Genomic DNA, 19408 nt, shown 5'->3' on the forward strand with positions numbered 1-19408 from the left:
TCTCTCTTCTCTTCTCTTCTCTTCTCTCTTCTCTTCCCCCTTTTTTTTTTTCCCCCCCTCAAAATGTCCGTGGGGAAATAAGGCTATTTTTCTACCAGTAAACTAAACGGCATCACGGCTGGTTGTCTTGTCCAGAGGCCAACTGGCAGTCTGGCCACAACCCTATCGGTACCTGGGCAGTACAAGTTTCAACATTTAGGCACAACACTGCTTAACTTACTAGTATAGACAGAGCTCTTGTGCCCTCCAAATATCTTCTTCCATAGCAGAAAGAAATGTCACCCTGTGAGTTATGAACTGGAGGGGAGGCATCGCTGTGGGGTTACATCCAATGGAGCCCCTGGAGGCAGGGCATTGAAAACAGCCCCTATTCCCAGGTGGCCACAAACCCTTTCATGATGCGAGCCTGCGGGCTCACAAACACACACACACACGACTACTGATGCACACACACAGCTCACAGACACGGCCAAGTACAGGCAGAGGCACATCCATATGGCCACACAGCTTCCAGCTCAGCACTGGCTCGCATGTCCAGCTCATTTCCAGAGCTTGGGCTGATGCTGCGTGGAAACAGTCACTTTCTCTCAGCTGCTCTGGCAGAGAGCAGGGCTGATGGGTTGAGAGATGCTGAAGCCTAAAGACAGCCAAACACCCTCTGGACAGACTATCTTGGTGCCAGGTGTCCCAGGGCTGCTGTGGCTAGACCACTCATGTCCCTAGCCTTGCAGCATAGCGTGCAGCAGCGTGCACAGAAAGGCAAGAAAGTACAGCATCCATCTCACACACTGCCTGGTAGGGAAAGAATCCCATGTGTCTGCTGCAGGTCTAAAGCTTGTTGACGGCAGCTCATCACAGCAATATTTCTCCCTTTAATTTTATGGTTGCACTTGGATGCTCATCATGCAGAAGTCCCTTTTCTCCTCTTGAGTGTCCTTTCTTTGATGGATGTGTGTTGCTACAGAGAATCCAGGATTTGCTGGTGCTACTTTTGGGAGAATGTCAGCCTAAGGTGACTTCTTTGATACGGGATTTCATCAGTGTAAACTACATCCATTATCTTACCACTTTTGGAGCTAGCCGCAGGTTGCCTTGTGGCCATGGCTGGCAATGAGATCAGGAACATGTATTGCTCTGGGTATAAATTCTAGGGCACACAAGTGACTCCTGGCCACCTAAAGGCTACATAAATGTGTCCACAATCCATCCATAATAGATACCACAGGCAAAAGTAAGGTAGAATACAGTGGACTCATCAGAACAAGTCAGCAAGCACATTCTCACCGCATTTTGGGATACATTTAACCCGCTGTCCCTCACTTGATGAATCCTTTCCACTGGGAGCCATCTTTCCACCTGAAGCAGCCCCAGAGACCTCCTGCCTGGAGCAGCAGAGGCAGAAGATGGAGATCTGAGGAAACATCCAGGGAAGGGAGAGGTATTTTCTGAAGCCACAGCTCTAGCCTGGGAGAAGGTAATAGAAAAGGGAAGGGGGATTTTTCCCTTGCTTTTTGGCTGATCTTTAAACCTCCCCTTGGACTTCTGAGTACAACCAACCACACTGGAGATGCATCACCTCTTTGTTACTGCAGGGAAAGGATAAAGGGGAGAAGGGACTTTGCAAAAGAACAGGCTAAGAGCAAATGCTGGGCTCAGATGCTCTCCGTGCTTCCTGCAGGTCCTGTCTTCCCAATGGGCATCTCTCAGCCATCCTGGTGCCAGATTCTGCTGCCTTGCCCTGCCACCAAGACCAGCGGTGGGTTCTCCGTTTGCTCCTGATCCCTCTGCCCCTCCGAGGCCTCTTTGTGCCCAGCCATTAGGCAGAGAGAGCCCAAACCTCTCTCTTTCTCCCTCATCCTTCCCTCTTCAGCACAGCGAGAACCGGCGCGAGTTGATGTTCATCTTGGTGACCCCGATGAGCTTGAGAGGCGTGGAGAGGCTGAAGGAGTTGACAAGGGGGAAATCACAGAAGAGATCCGCCAGCTCGTCCCTCTCCTCCAGCTCATACGTGGCGTCGTTGAGCATACGCTGGTGGAGGTGGCAGGTCTGCTCGATCTTCAGCTTGTTGATGTCGCTGCGGAGGCGCATCAGCTGCCTGGCCAGCTGCTGGTCCTGCAGGCGCATTTCTGCCTGGAACACACGACAGAGAGGGGGGAGGGAAGAGAGTATCAGCAAAGGCACAGCAAATGCATTCCTCGTAGCGGTCCTTGCTGGAGGCTGCAGCAAATCATGAGAAATGTAGCTTTGATAGAGATGCAAAGAGCTGGGAGGGAGGCTAGGGTATTCCCTGCAGTGCATCTCAGGTCAGGATGATGAATCTTTAGCATTAGCAGCCTGTGCTTGGTCAGATTTCCAGGAGCACTGAGAAACTGGAGTTAAATCCAGCCATGCCAAGGCTGTTGAATGGGATATCAGTCAGTGCGAGCTTCAGAGCCTCCATCTCAACCTTAAACAAAGCCCAAATTAATTTTGCTCACAAGGGAGCAGCCACAGAGTGAGAAGTAGCAATTAGAGGTGGAAAGAACCAATTAAAAGAACCCCAGAGAACAGATCCCCAACTACTTGGCACAGGTTTCCAGCCTGTGTAAATCCAGCTTGGTTCATGGCAGAAGGGAACATGGCAGTCAGCATCTCCTGTGGCTCATCTCACTGACTGCACACAGATCTTGGGATGGGGCCTCCGTGCTTCCCATGGGAAGGAGAATATCTATCCCATGGGCTAATGGGCTCAGTGTTTCAGAGGGTTTATCCTCCCCTGGCGTCTAACTCTGAAAGGTGGAAGACTTAGAAGTGATGAAAGGAAATGGATTTATTATTGTTATTACTTTAAATTCCAGCTTATAACTGAGCAGAAAATTGTCACAGGATACTGGGAGAGGTGAACACCTGGCAAGATTCACGGTGAGCATAAGCCTTCATCTGGAAAGCAGAAGCAGCAGTCAAAGAGCCGATGCCAAGAAGTCAAAACCCACTTCTCACCCCACATCCCTCCTCGCAGAACAGCAACAAACCACAAAAGCCACAGAGAAAAGGGAGTGCTGGGAAAGAAGCCAAACAGATCAGGGTGAACCCTGTGGCTTGAATCAGTCTTTAACTCTTGGAAACATGGAGGGAGCAGTACAGGCTGAAAAAACACTCATGTACCAAGGCTCCTGGTTTTGTCTTTATTTTTTCTTCCCTATAGATATGCGCAGTCCTCAGCAACATCGCTGTGCATGAGATGCTGTGCAGCCTTTCAGTATCTCAAGGGGAGCTGTGAGAAAGAAGGGACAGACTCTATAGCAGGGTCTGTTGTGACAGGACAAGGGGAAATGGTTTCAAACTAAAAGAGGAGAAATTTAGATTGGATATAGGGAAAATTTTACAATAAGGTTGCTGAGGCACTGGGACAGCTTTGGATCACTGGTTTCTTGGCTCCCCGTGGTCTGAATGAGAGGCTCAGAAATAGACCCAGACTACAAGTATATTAATATGTGAAATTGTGCGTGGCAACAAAGTCTTTCTCTCTGCTTGTCTGCGAGGAAGGTCCTGGCATCCTTTGAGCTGAGTCTATCACACAGCCCTAAGTGATTCACCATAGGCACTCCTCAGAAGCGGACGTAGTAGGATTCATCCTTGGTAGGCATTAGGATGCAACCACTTTGCCTGGATCCTAACAGCATGGGCATGGCCAGGCCATACCAATTTGCCCCCAAGCATGAAAATAAGCTGTTTTGTTTATAGGTACAGAAGATAGGAGTGAGAGGTCATTTTATTCCTGGTTGGTGGTTGGAACATGAAACTGCAGAGAGGAAAGGAGGAGGTAAAATTCACATCAGGATGCTCCACAGGTGGCCCTGGTATTTCTACACAAGGTCTTTATGATACATGAAGTGGGGTATGCTGCAACCAGGCTATCAATCAGGGTAGCACTGCCATTGCTTTGGTTTGTGGCACAATCTCTCCTTCTGCAGGCAATGCCTTCAAAGAGATCAGGATTGGCCTTTGCAGCACTGCCAGTCTCACAGCAAGGTGAAGCGTTAGGAGGTTGAAAGGCTCACAGGGAAGAGCTTGGCTCTGCTCCAGGCGTTTTCTGCAGCTGTTGGGAAGCCCTTTGCAACGCTCAGAGCTCAAGCCAAGAGGTGACGTTAATAATGGAAGTTAATCCAAGCCAAGCAAGGCTCTTCTCTCTCCTGCACCATGGAGACACCATGGAGGACCTTGCCTGGTGCTCTCAGCCAGCAACTGGACTCCAGCTCTGTTGCCTGAAGAGGTTTCAGTTACTTTTGTATAAATCTCACTCTGAACTTCCTTTTGAATGGTTGTCATGGCTGGGGCAATTTACCGTCCTCTGAAAACCACTATTTCCTTGCACTGAGCAGAGCAACGCCACTCAGGGAGCTTTTCTTCCCCCACGTGAGTTGCAACAAAAAAATGTTCGTATTCATGACATTTTCCCCTGTTTCACAATGAGCTCTGCAACTTGACATGTTATCAGGAAGGTGATCGTGGATGTTATTGAGCTAACCTTTGGTCAGTATTTCTTGTCAGTTGATCAAGCTACATTAGAAACGTCAAAAAATGCTTTCATGAAAGGTTCTGATGAACATGGGATAAAAAAAAATATGAAAAGGGTTTAAAATTTAATTAAGAGGCCTTTATGGAAAGGCATAAATGAAAATTGCTATTTCCCCCCTACAAGCCATCTTTCTGACCAGTTCTTTCTTTCTCTGCTTTTCTAAGAACACATTTTGCTTTCATACAGGTTCACAGACAAAGCTGCTTGGGCCATTGGTGTTAGATCCCAGTTTTGTCCTCCAGTGCTCCATCTGCAGTCTTCATTCTCTTCGCCCACCATACCCTGGTGTTTGTGGAAATGGCATCTCTCATTGCCATGCCAACCACAGGTCCTCCTGTATAGGAGGGGTAGCGCTGTGTGGGGCAAAATCTGCACCCACCTACATTGATCATTTCTTGTCCTAGACGAGCCCTTGCTATGTTCTGGGGGTCAGCGGGGGAGCAGGGCAAAAGATGTCAGATATGTTGATTTCCCAGGGAGAAAAAGTCCTTTTTTGCCCTCCAGGAAAGCGAGGATGGATGAGGAACAACGTCTTGTAATGACGTACTAAAGGATTACCACCAGGAGATACAGGATTTGCCTTGTCTGAGGAGGTGATGATGGACAGGACTGGGCAGTCTGCAGGAAAGTGATGTGCTTTGTTCATAAACACTCAAAATCTTAGCAGGATCTGGATCAGAACCCAGAAATACCAGTTCTCCTTCCTCTTCCTACAAGCTTCTCATGAGTATTACAGACATGTAAGATGTCCCACACCGAGGACCAAGCCATCACTAGAAATCCTCTTTCAAAGAGGAGAACTGCTAGATCAGCAAGCTCCAAAAGCTTCCTGGAAAGACTTAATGGGATTACAGGGGCTGCATCACAGCTAGCTGTGGGTTTTTGGTTTATGCAGCTCACCCACAGGGACAGCTACTATAATGCAACTCAATGGGACGACAACAGATCCCTCTGCAGTGTCCCATAGGAATCCACAGGGCAGACCCAGCAGCAGCCATGCATTGTTTCCAAGTCTTGCATGCCAAGTGCAGAAGTAATCTCACGTATTTCTCGCTTGCACAAACCACTTTTTAACAATGTTCCCTGCCTCTTTCCGGCCCAGCTCCAGCAGGCAAAGAATTGTGTGGGTCTGGAAAAGGGAACCAAACCCAAGCCCTTCCTGGCAGAAGACCGGCTGCAACCAGCAAATTGAATCACAAAACCACAAATATCTGAATGAGCGAGTCTTAGGAAGGATTTTCTGTTTGGGTTGGGCCTCTGAGTTGTCCAGGAATGTTTAAAATGAGGGAGAGAGGGAGGGAATATTTTGGATGTGTCCTTGTGTCCTTGCCTTTTGTCCAGTCTAGGTGGCTTATCCCAAATATTCAGATGTAGCTCAGGATGCAGCCTAGGTTTGTTTCCAAATTTGTCTCTAACCATGGGCTGTCTGTATGGTCACACTCACACTATCACTGTTCCCACTGCCATTAGTCCACCTCCTGCTGTGCTGCTATGGAGGGAAATAGCAACAGAGACCATCCCAGGGCATGGAGGTGTCATGGAACTCCTTGGCACCTCTTCCCAAGACAGAAGTGTCCCATGGACAGGTTCCCAACCTGTGGTCCGTGAAGCTCAGGGTAGTGATCAGTGGAGAAATGCTCGCTTCCATGGATCCAAAAGATCAAAAGAAAATGAAAGGTGAAGTGGTGCCGTCCCAACTGGGTGCAACCACTTGGATTTGAGCAGAGGCCGGTCATTAAACCCTTGCCAAAATACTTCAGAGAAATTGGTTAGGTCTATGTTTAGATTTGAGGTTTCATCTTCAAAGGTGCTCAGATGACACCCTGCTGTGGCTAATTTTGGATGCTCACGCCCTTGTGGTGCAACCCACAGTCTGAAACAAGGCTGTTCATTGCTTCAGCAACGAAGCCCATGATGACACTTTTGGAGTCACCCTGTTGTTTAAAATCTCTTTTAGAAGCTCTTCTTCAACTAATATTGATGTCAAAACTCAGAATAATATCTGGACCATGCTGACAACTCATGTTGCTCCTGATGGGGAAAGCAAATTGATCTGAAATGGAGACACTGATAATCGTTAAGGTCTTTGCCACCCTTGTTGGCTGTTTTATTAGGATCAAATAACATTTGCTCAATCCGTTGGAAGAAATCCATTGGGAATTCAGCCACTCTCAGGTTTAGTCCTCCACCAGTCCAGTCACCTCTGCACTCCAACATGGCTCTTTTCTGTATGTCTGACCAGCAAGACATTGGTCATAGGATGGTTTGAGTTGTTAGGGACCTTTAAAGGCCATCTGTCCCACTCCCTGCACTGAGCAGGGACACCCACAGCTCCATCAGTGCTCATCCAGCCTGACCTTGGCTGTCTGCAGGGATGGGGCACCACCGCCTCTCTGTGCAACCTGTGCCAGTGCCTCACTGTCCTTATTGTAAATAACTTCTTCCTTATATCCAATATACATCTCCCCTCCTTTAGTTTGAAACTATTTCAGCATTGATGAAAAGCAGCCGCATTTGACATGAGAAAAGCAAAGAGGGCAAAGAAGAGACAGGAGGCAGGAAGGGAACTGTTCCAGCCTTCAGGCAGTTCAACACATGCTGAGTACTGCAATTTGCCCATACACCTACACAGAGCCTCTCAGCACAAAAACAAGAGCAGGAATTTGCATGTCCGAATAAATCAGCTTCTCAGGGCCAGATTCACAGCAGGTGCCAGCTGATGGGGCTGGCTGGAGCTCAGTGGGCATATTCAGTCCTATATACCAGGGCCAGATCTTCATGTGCAAATGGCAGAATCCGGCACTGAGATGGGTCACCTGGGGAGAAAGACCAAGAGCAGCAGATGCTCAGTAAGACCTTGGGTTTGTCCCTCACTTTGCTTCTGAATGGGAAGAGCCTGAACCTGGCTGAACCTGAACCTGAGCAGATTCTGGATACATGGATGCAAATTCCCTGCAGCATGGGATGACACTCATTTTGTGAACTGGGAGTAATGCTTCAGATTTAGTAGGTAGCTTTAATTCGTATGGCCTATTCTTATGGCCTATTCTGCTAAGTGGAAATCTGGGTGTACACATTAAATTCACTTTGCTTCCAGAATTGGGTGATCTAATACAAACTGCTTATTGGGAGCATGTGCAAACTTCTGAAGCTCTAGCTGTTTGGCAAGGAGCTAACTGGTACAAGCCAGAACCATGCTGGGGCCATGCTAGTGAACCAACCCTGCCTAAATGTGCTTGTAGCTGTGACAGGATTGCACAGTGTGAGCGATGGAGATGTACATCCTGCACTGCTGCATTCCATTAAGAGCACAGGCTGGTGGTCCACTTGTTTTCTGGATGTGCAGCAGCTTTTGCCCTTCTGTTAGGTAGATGAATCGTACATACACTAATTTGCCTTCTCTTGGAGGAATGCATAAAATGGGGAGAATCCTGTGATGGAAGGCAGCATGGCAGAAGCAGATTTCACCCAGCTATGACTACTGGATCATTTTTGGATGCTCTTCAAAAAGCTGCCCAGATACTCACATTGGCCGTGTCTGTAACTGCAGGGCAAGGAAGACCAGAGCATAGCACAGGCACTGAGCCCTGGCCTCCTTCATCTTTCATCTCTTACATTAAGGAAGACTGGAAGGATTTATTTCCCAATTAGGGTGACCATAACAAATGGATGGGTACTGGAGCCCTTCCTGGCCTTTCTGGTCTTGGATCCTAGTTCCTGATTTAGTGGTTGGCAACTCTGCCCACAGAAGGGGCTTGAAAGTAGATGATCTTTGAGGTCCCTTCCAAGCCAAGCCATTCTATGATTCTATCATTCTATCATTCTAGTATTCCATGATCCTGCCTTAAGTAGATGTAGAAACTCAAACAACCATATCCTGCTCTGAACCTTCCTGTTTGCTTTACTATCATGAAATGGTGGTAAACAAGGAAAAATCCTGGTTGTGATAAATGGAAGTTTGTTAATTTACCAAAATAAATAAAGAAATAATAAAATATAAAATAAAATAAAATAAAATAAAATAATTTTTTTTCACTCTTCAGATGTAATGTGAAATGCGTTTTTTTTGTTCCAGCACTCTGTGAAACGATGGCCTCGCTGGCAGCTCTGACCAACAACACTGCCTCCAACATAGCAGTTCAGCTATGTGGTCAGTCAAATACATGCTCTCTCTTCTGGGGAAATTGTTCTAAATTATGTGAGTCACGTCCAAATCCAGCAAAGACTGGTATAATTAAGACAGAGGAAAATGGAAAGTGAGCAAAAAATAGGGTTTACTTTGCCCTTTTTCTTCCTTAATTTAAACTTTAGATTTTCATCCTATGATGTTTGATGTACCACACCCCAGTCTAAAGGGTAGAATTGAACTCTAAGACAATTTATACTTTTGGCAGAAGACCAAAGAACAAAGCAAACGCTTTAAGAATTGTGACACTAAGAAGGAAAAAATCTGTCCCTTCCTGTCTTCAGGCATTTTGAGACTTGGGTTTTACATCTAGTCCTCTGTGAATGTGAGAATTCATCACAGATGCAAGCATGGACCGAGGTTCAGGGCTGAGATTAGGAGCTGATAGAGCTGATATTCTCTCCAGAGCACTGAGTGGAAATCATTGAACCATAGAATCATCCAGGTTGGAAAAGACCTCTAAGATCATCCAGTCCAATCTCAATCCATACCCACCATGTCCACTGACCACGTCGCTCAGTGCCACATCTCTATACTTCTTGAACACTTCCAAGGATGGTGACCCCACCACCTCTCTGAGCAGCCTGTGCCAATGAAGCACCACTCTTCTGAAGAAGAAATTGTTCCCAGTATCCAGCCTGGGTCTCCCCTGGTGCAACTTAAGGTCATCACCTCTCATCTTAAAACAATGAGATTGATTCAGAACACTTTGTTATATTCCAGGATTCCTGAAGTTCTGCTTTTGTCTTCCAAAAGCCACGGTCCTGAGAAACATCTCCACCACCAAAACTGACATCCAGGACCACTTCTGTCAGTAACTACTTTAGAGATCTTGGCAAAATCAGCGAGAGCAACAAAAATTTGTCAAATAAACATTCTTTGGAGTAGAACTCACAGATGTGTTTAAAAAATGTTTCGCATGGGAAGTTTTCTTCAGAGACTTTCAGTGTTTATCAAAAGCAAAGCCCTTGCACAGGAACATGTCCCCAGGTGTATGTGGCCTGAAGTTTCAGGGGAGACCTAGGCTGGACATTAGGAAATGCTACTTTTCTGAAAGAGTGGTCAGGCAGTGGAATGGGCTGCCCAGGGAGGTGGTGGAGTCACCAACCCTGGAGGTGTTCACGGAACGTTTGGATTTTGTGTTGAGGGACATGGTTTAGTGAGATCTATTGGTGATAGTGGATGGTTGGACTGGATGATCTTGTAGGTCTTTTCCAACCTTAGTGATTCTGTGATTCTGTGAAGCCCACATGCTTTCCCAGTCCATGGGGACTATGCTGCAAAGATTGCTGCTGTCCAAACAGCTGCAAATGCTATTGGCAATCATAGGCAAACATCTAATTAGGCAACAGAGTCACGTGATATCCATTATAGCCAGTTTCCAGTTATACGAGCCAAATAACTTCATTCTATTTTCATTTTCATTCTAGAAGGGAAGGATCGTGGGAAGTGAAGTCTCAATCTCGTTCCTACACATGTGAAGGGCCCACGTGTCTATTCTCCAGCCTGAAAACGGCTGCTCCAGTTTGGCTGTCTATCCTATTGACCTCCCCTGGCCTCCATGAAAGATGCATCTATGCTTCTTCCTGGGAAATGTCCTCAGATTCCCAAATTGGGCTGGGAGCAGCTTGGGGCAGTGCTATAAAGATCATGACAGCAACGCAACACGTCAAAGTTGAGCTTCTTCTAGTGTCTGTGCCCTAGCTCTATTTATTTTCTTAGCGTATATGTAGCATTTATGTCTTGTTTTCTTCTCCTTGAATCATAGTTAACAGCATTTTTGATTTCCCTTGAACTGCATGGAGCCAGGGCAGTGAAGGCTGTATGGCTCTGGCCCCCATGTTGGCCATGTCCCCTCAGAAAGCCACCAGCCACCTCCTTGCTTTGACAAGGTAGAAGGTCTCCAGTCCTTCAATCTATTAGTTTTTAATTACCATAAATAAGGATTTATGTAAGATGGTGTGCTTGTCTGATATGAGAGGCTGACAGAAATATCAACCAGAGCCTAATGAAGCAGACAAACTTGTAAGAGTTGGCTGAAGAGAGGTCTGAGATCAGGCTCTGACACTGTACATGCAGCAGGGGAAGGAAAATACGCTTTCTTAGATGGTACAGAGTAATGTGAAACAAAAAGAAGCACTGAGGGCAGTGCAGAAATAACCTGGGGGAAGCAGGTTACCCCAAAATCTTATAGGAGTTATGAGTTAGAAAAAAAAAAAAGAGGAAAAGAGAAAAAAGAGGGAAATAGGCAATCATTTGGAGATTACATTACCAGATGCTTGTCAAATGCAGCATTCTGCAGACAGCATCCCACTGAGGATACTGACAGCCTCAAGAAGCAAGGGTAAATCTAGGGGACAGGTCTAGCTAGGCACATTCCGTTCTACAGCCTTGGTGTAACATCCCTTCCTGAACCCCATCAGAGAAGGGCTACTGCAGCAGCTACATGCACGTGTCATACCTTCTGTATTCATATGAGTGTTGATGTGTGATTAGAGAAGCAGAAGAAGCAAACTGCTGAAAATCTCAACTAATAAAAGCTACTGTATTCCCTGAGCATTTGGGATCCCAGCAAGGACACTGAGGTTGGCCCAGCTTCTTCTCTGAGGCAATAGATGCTGTCATTCACCTTTCCCTTCCCCACAGCCCCCCACAGCAGTTGCAGTGACTAATGGTTGCCTTTCCAGCAGGTATTGAAGGCAGGTGGGAACAAGGAGCTACTCATTTCCTTCATTTTTCTCTTGAGAAAGAGTGCTATCTATCTGGGACAGGAAACCACTTACCAGTTCCTTCCTGAGCCACGTCAAAGCTTCATCGATGCTCTCAAAGTCGCCTATTTTCCCTGAGGTAAGTGTCACCTTGTCCTGGGCAGGGCTCCCGTTGAGGTGCAGCTGCACATTTCTCAGAGGGACAGTGTCCTCTGTGCCCTTTTTGGCCTCGTTCCCCTCCTCATCCCCAACGGGCTGGGGGCTCTTCCATGCCTGCTCCTCCAGCTTTGCCTTCCACTCCAAGTAGGATGGGCGTCTTGTTTCCAGCCTCAGCTTCTCAGTCAGGGCCTTGAGGCTCCTTAGGTGATCATCAGGAGGAACAGCACTTCCAGTGCCAGCGTCTGTTCTGTCCAGGGCCTCTTCTATCTGGATTTTAGGTAGGGACATTCTCCCTGGGGATCAAACAGCATATGGTGGGATCCCAAGGGTCGGAGGTGGGATAGGATGCCCTGATGGCCAGGTCTTGGATGACAGCTCCTGCTCAAGCCCCACGCCAAACCTGGGTGAATACCTAGAAGAAAAGCAGAGAATTGTTTTCCACTTTTAAAAGGAAAAGGGAGCAAGAAGGGAGAGACAGCTCTTGCAGAGCATTGGCTTTAGGAAAGGCACAGTGCCAAGGTGTGTTACCTCATCTCAGCTATCTGCTTCTGGGGCAGGAACAGACAGGCTCCAGCCATTAGTGGAGCTCTGGTTACCTACATCTCCAATCTTTAAGGGGCTGTGAAAAGGTTGCCAATGAGGCCAGGACACATTCACACAACCTTCTGAGCACAAATCATACTGCCCAATGTCCTCTGGAGGCAGCAGTGGCTGTTGCTGAGTGATGGGGTGTCCTGCTTGGCAATCCTATTTCTTTTCACTTATGCAAGATAGGGACAGATAAAGTAAGACAACGTAAACTTCTCCCAGGAGTTTGAGCCAAAAGGAGAGCTGGACAAATGTCTTCACTTGTTTATGTGTTTACTTATTTATTTGTTTTCTCACCCAGTTTCACAGATTTGGGTTTAGATTTAGGCTTGCTAAGGACACCAGCTTCTAGCCATGGGAATCAGATTCCACCCATCCAGTGAGCCTGGGACAGGAGCATGGCCCCTGGCCAGTTTTGGGAATAACTGGGACACTGGTGTGGTTGGGCTCAGAAGCTTACTCCCAGGGAAATCTGGACTTGTGGTTTCCAACTCTGACTATCTCCAGTATACCAATTGGAAATGGTCCATCACCTGTGCTAACTTCCAGACTGCAACCCTGTAGTGTCTGGGAGAGGGTCAGCTAACTTGGGCCAAAGCCAGGACTTGAATACCTCTGTGGGAGTTAAGCTCAGGCAGCTGCTGCATACATTTCAGGTGGGATCAGATAAGAGACATTCTCAAGGTCATATATTCATCTGCAGCTGAGCTAGGAATAGATCCAGAGCTCTCGTCTACATGTCAAACACAAAACAAAATACTTTCTGCCTGCCTGGTAACATGCCCAGAAAGACCAGCCAGGACGTACGCAGTTTCTAGCTGGATGCACTAAAACACAGCGATATGAGTAAAATCAGCCATTCTCCTCCCTGCTATGTGTGCCCACAAAGACGTGTGCAGCTCTGAAACCCAGACCATAATTATGCCACTCGAACCTTTTCAGAAAGAAGATTCAATTTAAAATAAACACCAACAGTGAGCAAGATTTATCCCACAGTTGTGTGGAGGCACATGGGCTGAATGAGTAGTTGATAATATACACACAGACAGTCTGGGGGTGGAGAATTACTCATGTTGTGGTCTTGTTCCTGCTCCTATTTATGCTAATGAGGGTTTTACGGTGAGTGGGAGCAAGCCCAGATACTACACCAGTTTGTAGCCAAGAGCTCTCATGCCTGGAGCAGCACGATTTTCTTTCTTCTGCTGAAAAATAAATCATAGGGAGGGGCGAGAAGAGGGCTGCCCATTCAGAGAGCCAGGACATGCACTAGCTTGTGTACTGAGCTGAGAGCACACTGACAAATTTTGCTCCAGCACTGCATTCTAGCCCATCAAAGTCAATAAAGGGTAGCACCTGATGAGTTCAGGGACTTTAACCAGGTTGGATGGGGCCCTGGGCAGCCTGACCTACTATGAAATGTGGAGGTTGGCAGCCCTGCATGTGGCAGGGGGTTGGAGCTTCATGATCTTTGCGGTCCCTTCCAGCCCAAGCCATTCTGTGATTCTATGATTCCATTAAGTAACCAAGCGTTTTTCCCTCTGGTGGGTTGGTGATTGCTAGCTGTGGCTGAATCCAGCTGTCCAAAAGCTGAACACGCCAGGCTGCTGGATTTGGTGCTCCTTAACAGAGATAATTTCTTACTGTAAGGCTGACATTGTTAAGCATCACAACATCAAAATAGAGACTCCACAAACTCTTTCATCTTGTGTCTCCAGTACAAACCAGCAGCTTGTGTTGCCTGCTGAGGGATTGGATACTCGTGCACCATTTCAGCTCACCCTACACCTCCCATGTGCAATATGAAACTTCTCATAATTTAGTGGACAGACCCCAGACACTCACATCTGTCCTCCAGCTTCTCCAAAATGAAAATAGGCAGAAAGGAGCTGCCTCAAATTTCATATTGATATCTCAGACTTGAGTGAAAGACCTGCTGCAGAAAGAGAGTTCTGAAATTTGTACGTGTGAAAAATGTCTGTGTGTAATCCAAACCTGCCTGCTGCCCCAGAGCTAGCTAATTCCCAGGAACAAACCTGGCCTCCACGCTCACTTTCCTCACAAGAAAAAGAACTGGAGTAGTTAACCCTTGATTTGTCTTCTTTATCACAACTGCTCTCTGTTGGTTCATGCTGTACCAAATTAGGGGTAAGAAGAGGTTGGCACCAAAATGGTGACCAAAACCCAACGGGTTTCCCCCTTTCCTTTCATGAAAGCTATCAATCCTGAACGTACAGGACACATCAGTTCACCAGGTCAACAGAATGCCTTTCATTTCCTTGTTGGGTCAGGCTTCCATGGAAAAGTCGGCTTCACTGACACACTTGGTAAGCTGCAGTGCAAAGGGATTAGCAGCGGTGTGCAAACAGGATGGAGGAATAACAGGACTGTCATCTGGATGGGGTGTGAAGTCCCATCATGCCAAGACTCACTGAGCAAACATGCCTTCAGGCTTGGCTTTTACACCTTTGCAAGTCAGCAGAGCAAACCCTTCCGTCTCCCACACCTGACACACCTCGTGAAATTCTTGGGAAGTCCTGTACTCTAAGAAACCAAGTCATAGAATCATAGAATCACAGAATGGCCTGGGTTGAAAAGGACCACAGTGCTCATCCAGTTCCAACTCCCTGCTATGTGCAGGTCACCAACCAGCAGACCAGGCTGCCCAGAGCCACATCCAGCCTGGCCTTGAATGCCTGCAGGGATGGGGCATCCACAGCCTCCTTGGGCAACCTGTTCCAGTGCCTCACCACCCTCTGGCTGAAAAACTTCCTCCTAATATCAAACCTAAACCTACCCTGTCTCAGTTTAAATCCATTCCCCCTTGTGCTATTACTATCCACCCATGCACAGTCATTTACAAGTCCAGTGGCACCACTGGCCACCGTGATGTCCCACTGCAGAAATTCCTCCACCCCTGAAGCAGATGCAGCAGACCTTGTCCCCACCACACACTCTCAGGCATCCTTATGCCCATCCATCAGGAGAGCCTTGGTGAGATGAGGTAGGCAGCAGGAGGTGGACTTGGGGTGGGAGAAGATCTTTGCTTTATCTCACTGGTAGTGGATAACAACACAGTTCAGGTGCTGTTTATGGTCAAAAGGGAAACTGCACAAAGTGATGCTGGCATCATAAAATGATGCTACACCCTGTGGGAGTTTTATGTGCCTGAAAAATTTTATACATCTCTGCCTTCCCATCAGCTCTCCGTGCCCTGCTCTGCTCTGAATGTGAGGCTTTCAGGAAGCAGCATTGCTTGCACATTTACAGCCTGCTCAATTTAGGGCCATAAATAAGGGCGTGCAGTGCTTTGGAAGGTCACATGTCAGGGAGCAAGAGGTCTAGGGGAAGAAAGAAGAAAAGGAAGGAGAAATACTCAGGATAAAAATTGGAGGAAAAAAGCAGAATAAACAAAGCCATCAGTTACAATAGGCATGGGGAAAAAATTATTCTGCTCCTTTCACTACTCCTGATGGACATCAACTTGCAGTAATACCATTTTTATTGCAGAGGAGCAGCAGTGATTTTAAGAGTCTACATTACTCTGCTTATCTCCTTTGAGAATAAAAACACAGCTCAGTGTGTGACAAAGCTCATGCCGAGAGAAGTCCTTTAGCAGGATGAAGAAGTGCCATCAAGGACCATGGATAACACTTCTGGCATGTGGCAAACAGGGCTTGCACTATTAATGACCATCAAAAATCACTTTAGCCCCTTTTATCCCTCTGACTGGTTAGGCAGCTCATACAACTGGCCTTCAGGAGCCAAACTCTGAGGATCTTCAGGGATATACAGAGCATCTTCAAGTGTCTCGTTCCCATCTGGGTGTCCATACTCTGACTGTTATCAGAGCAGGGATGCTCTGTATGACCCGTGGTGTTTAGAATGAGGTTCCCCAGATTGCTGGCAGCCATTTGCTCTTGGAGTTTGTATGGGTTTCACTTTATGAGCCACACACCCAGCCCTTCACCCTATGAAAGAAAACCTTACGTAGAAATTGCACCAAACAACACCATCCTTGGTGGGTGATGAAACCTCATGAAGAATAGAGCAGGAGGAGGGGGGCAGAGCCAGCTGTTGGGGTACAGCAAAAAGATGGGGATGGGGATGGGGATGGTTGACCTCTTTGTGGTCTGCAGCAGATTGGCAGTGGGATGGTGAAGAGGATGCCTTCCTGAAGCGACCTTCAGCCACCCTCCTCCCAGCAGAAGATGCCTGCAGCCCAAAGATCATCCTGATCCTGAAGCCAGCAAATGGCCAAGCTGGGCATCATGAGCATGAGCACAGTTCCAGGTCTGGTGAATCCCCCACACTTGCAGGGATAGCAGTGTTACCTGTGTCCCTTTCTCACACATGGACCCACCTCTAACCTAATGCATGACAGAAGCTCAGGGAGTCGAGCAGCTTTCTGTCCCCGGGCTGACTGAAGGTTGAGAAGTGTGATCTCAGAGTTACATCATGCTGTGTCTGGGATACTGACTTAATAGGGTTCTGAGTGCACTGGATGTTCCCATGCATTTATGTCTGTGAACAATGCCCCCAAACCCTCTCAGGTAGCTCATATGCTCAGGACAGCAGCCCATCCTGCTCCTTCAGCCCTTAGGGTGCAGTTGTGGCATTTGCAAATACATGGGGGCAAGAGGGAAGGACTGGGCTTTTCCAGTCATGCGTGGCCTGAAGCACAGTGAGAATTCATCCCAACATCTCCTTCTGCCCAAACAGCCCCCAGGTGCAATGGAGGAGAGAGAGCGGTGGGGGACTGCAGCCAATCCGGACAAATGGATGAAAATAAGAAGAGGGGACCACTTCTCCCTCTGGCATTTCTCTCTAGCCTCAGTGGTAGTGTCAGAACCTGCTTCAAGAAGTACATCTGTTCCTTCATACCCATCTACCTCTGAGCCCATTCCTTGCACAAGTCACAGCCAGCTGCTTTTGAGGCAGCAGGATGGAGACTGCCTCTGTTGGGTCCTGGCAGCCCCATCTTCTGAGCAGCCCACTTCCCCTCCATCAGCAGATTTCCAGTGGTTGGGTGGAAACCCAGCATGAAAATGGTCCAGGCTTTGCCAGATGTTTGGTATTCCTGCAAACCAGGAATTCCTCTGGTGATGAGTGGGGGACCAGGAAGACTTCGTAGAAAGTGGATGGAGGGCAATACTTCCTCTCAGCCCACCGCATAAAGCGAGGTATAATTGTTATTAGAAGGGGTTAGGCTGCAGAAGAAAAAGCAATTTGCATCCCCTTGGTGAAAATACTCCATCCACAACAGCCATCTTCTTGCAAGCGTTGGGCAAGCATCGCTCCTCCAGGCACTGCCCCAAGGTCCCAGCAGGACGTGGGACCTCACCCTGGCTCCCCAGTGGGCCCCCAAAGGACCAGTGATTTGGCAGAGCCCCTTCCTTCCTTCACTTTCCCCACTACCCCCCTACCCTGCTGGGTTTCACCCATGAAAAGAGCATGGCAGGGACCTCTGTGCCAGCGCAGCCAGGACTCCTTGGGAACGAGCTGGATCAGGCTGAGAAATGCTCCCTTCCCAGGGGGCTGCCACGGGGAGTTATTTTTCCCTTAATGCAGCACAAAGGCAGCAGCAGAAGGGTACATTCCTGGTAAGAAACAACAAACCTTTCTCCTGCTTTCATTCTGCCCAGCACTGAGCTTCCCCTGCAGAAGCAAGTGCCAGTTCCAGCTCCAAATTAAAGCGATCAGGGGCAGGATCAGCCCCCACGACCCCCTAATCCCCTCTACATGCCGCCTGTCCCATCCAATTACCGCCTCAGCAGCCAACGAGCACTGCTCTCAGACCTGCTCCTCCCCAGCATTACCAGCGCTGATCCCCATATTACTGTTCAATATCTCATTTAAGGCAAGTTGCTCACAAACAGATCCCTGCTCCCTCCCCTCCGAAAGGATGAATTACTCTCAAGCTGATTTTTATAAATATATACTTTTTTTTTTTTCCTGCAGTGTTTCTGCTACATTTTTCAAACCTGAATGGCTGCGGGGCTGTTGTGAGCTCCTTCCCTTTCTGTTTTATTTATGCACCGTTCAGATCCCCCGGAATGGGCACAGGGATGCGGAGGGGACACGGCATGCAAATAACAGCCATGGAACCAAAACGATGGCTGGGGGGGGTGAAACTCACGTCTCGTTCCCACTGGAAAGTGGGGAATCCATCAGATTTGGGCAGACAAAGCCAGACACAGCCCCTCACTGCCAACAAGGCGCTCGGTTTTCATTCATTTTCCCCCTCTTTCCACCGAGGTTCCCAATGTGGGAAAGCTTCGAGGGGCAAAGCAGCGGTGAATAATGCAGGGAGAATGGTGGGGAAATAGGGAGGGGTCTTCCAGCTCTGCACTGGGGCTGGGAGCGGGGTGCTTTTGTGCCGGCGTTGGTAGGGGTGCAGGCTGATCATTCATTTTAGCAATTAACCCCGAGCTCTTACAGAGGGCTCTGTAGAAGTTCTGGGTGATTTTTTGGGGTTGTTTTCTTTTTTGTTTTCTCAGTCTGATCTGGTCAGCCCTCAGCAGGTGGAAACCCACCCTGCTCAGCACCGTGCCTGCCTCAAAACCCACAGGTAGTGACGCCCTGCGAGGCCAGCAGGCTCCATCCCATGATGTCTGCGCTGCACAAACCCCTCCGGGGCTCTTGCAGATGTCCGGGAGGGGACAGAGGGAGCAACAGGTGATCGTCCCGAGCAGGGGACAGACTCTTCTCTGTTACACCACAGCCCACAGTGGAGAAAAATCCCTTCCCCTCCCTGGAAGGTGGTGGTTGCCCCTCACCTCTCCCCAGCTGCGAGGGGTGCAAGCACTGCAGTGATTTCCACCCATCCCAACCGTCGGGTTGCCACCAGTCTGATGTTTCCAAGGGATTTTGGCCGAGAGGAATGAGAGGAATGAGTCCTCAGCCCCACAGCGGGGGAGCGGGCATGGGCACCATCACCGTGCTGGGGTCCCCATTGCCCCCACCCCAGTACTCTCTCCCTGAGGACCTGCTCCTTGCCAAGCCCCATTTCCACAAGGCTCCCACCCCAGGTATCCCCTCCCAACCCCAACTCACCGGGGAGGCTCTCAGCAGGGGCGCTGCACGGACATCTTGGCTCCCTCCTTCCTCCCCGGGGCTCCAACTTGGTATTTGCAGAGCGATGTCACCAGGAGACTGTCTCATCCTCCTCCCTGTCTCGCTTCAGAAATCTCTCTCTCTCTGTTGTTTTCT

The 19408-nt window shown here is 48.3% G+C and overlaps 1 protein-coding gene across 1 annotated transcript; it reads right to left on the bottom strand.

The window, feature by feature from the left end:
- Nucleotides 1–12: 12 nt before the first annotated feature.
- FAM167A (family with sequence similarity 167 member A) lies at nucleotides 13–19402 on the bottom strand. Its single transcript, XM_003204616.3, has 3 exons — nucleotides 19253–19402; nucleotides 11528–12023; nucleotides 13–2130 (listed from the first exon to the last, which is right to left on the bottom strand). The coding sequence occupies exons 2-3, from the start codon at nucleotides 11897–11899 to the stop codon at nucleotides 1867–1869; spliced, it is 636 nt and encodes a 211-aa protein (XP_003204664.1). The 5' UTR covers nucleotides 11900–12023; nucleotides 19253–19402; the 3' UTR covers nucleotides 13–1866.
- Nucleotides 19403–19408: the final 6 nt, after the last annotated feature.

Source organism: Meleagris gallopavo, chromosome 2 (assembly GCF_000146605.3).
Source record: "Meleagris gallopavo isolate NT-WF06-2002-E0010 breed Aviagen turkey brand Nicholas breeding stock chromosome 2, Turkey_5.1, whole genome shotgun sequence".
In the NCBI taxonomy this organism is placed as follows: domain Eukaryota; kingdom Metazoa; phylum Chordata; class Aves; order Galliformes; family Phasianidae; genus Meleagris; species Meleagris gallopavo.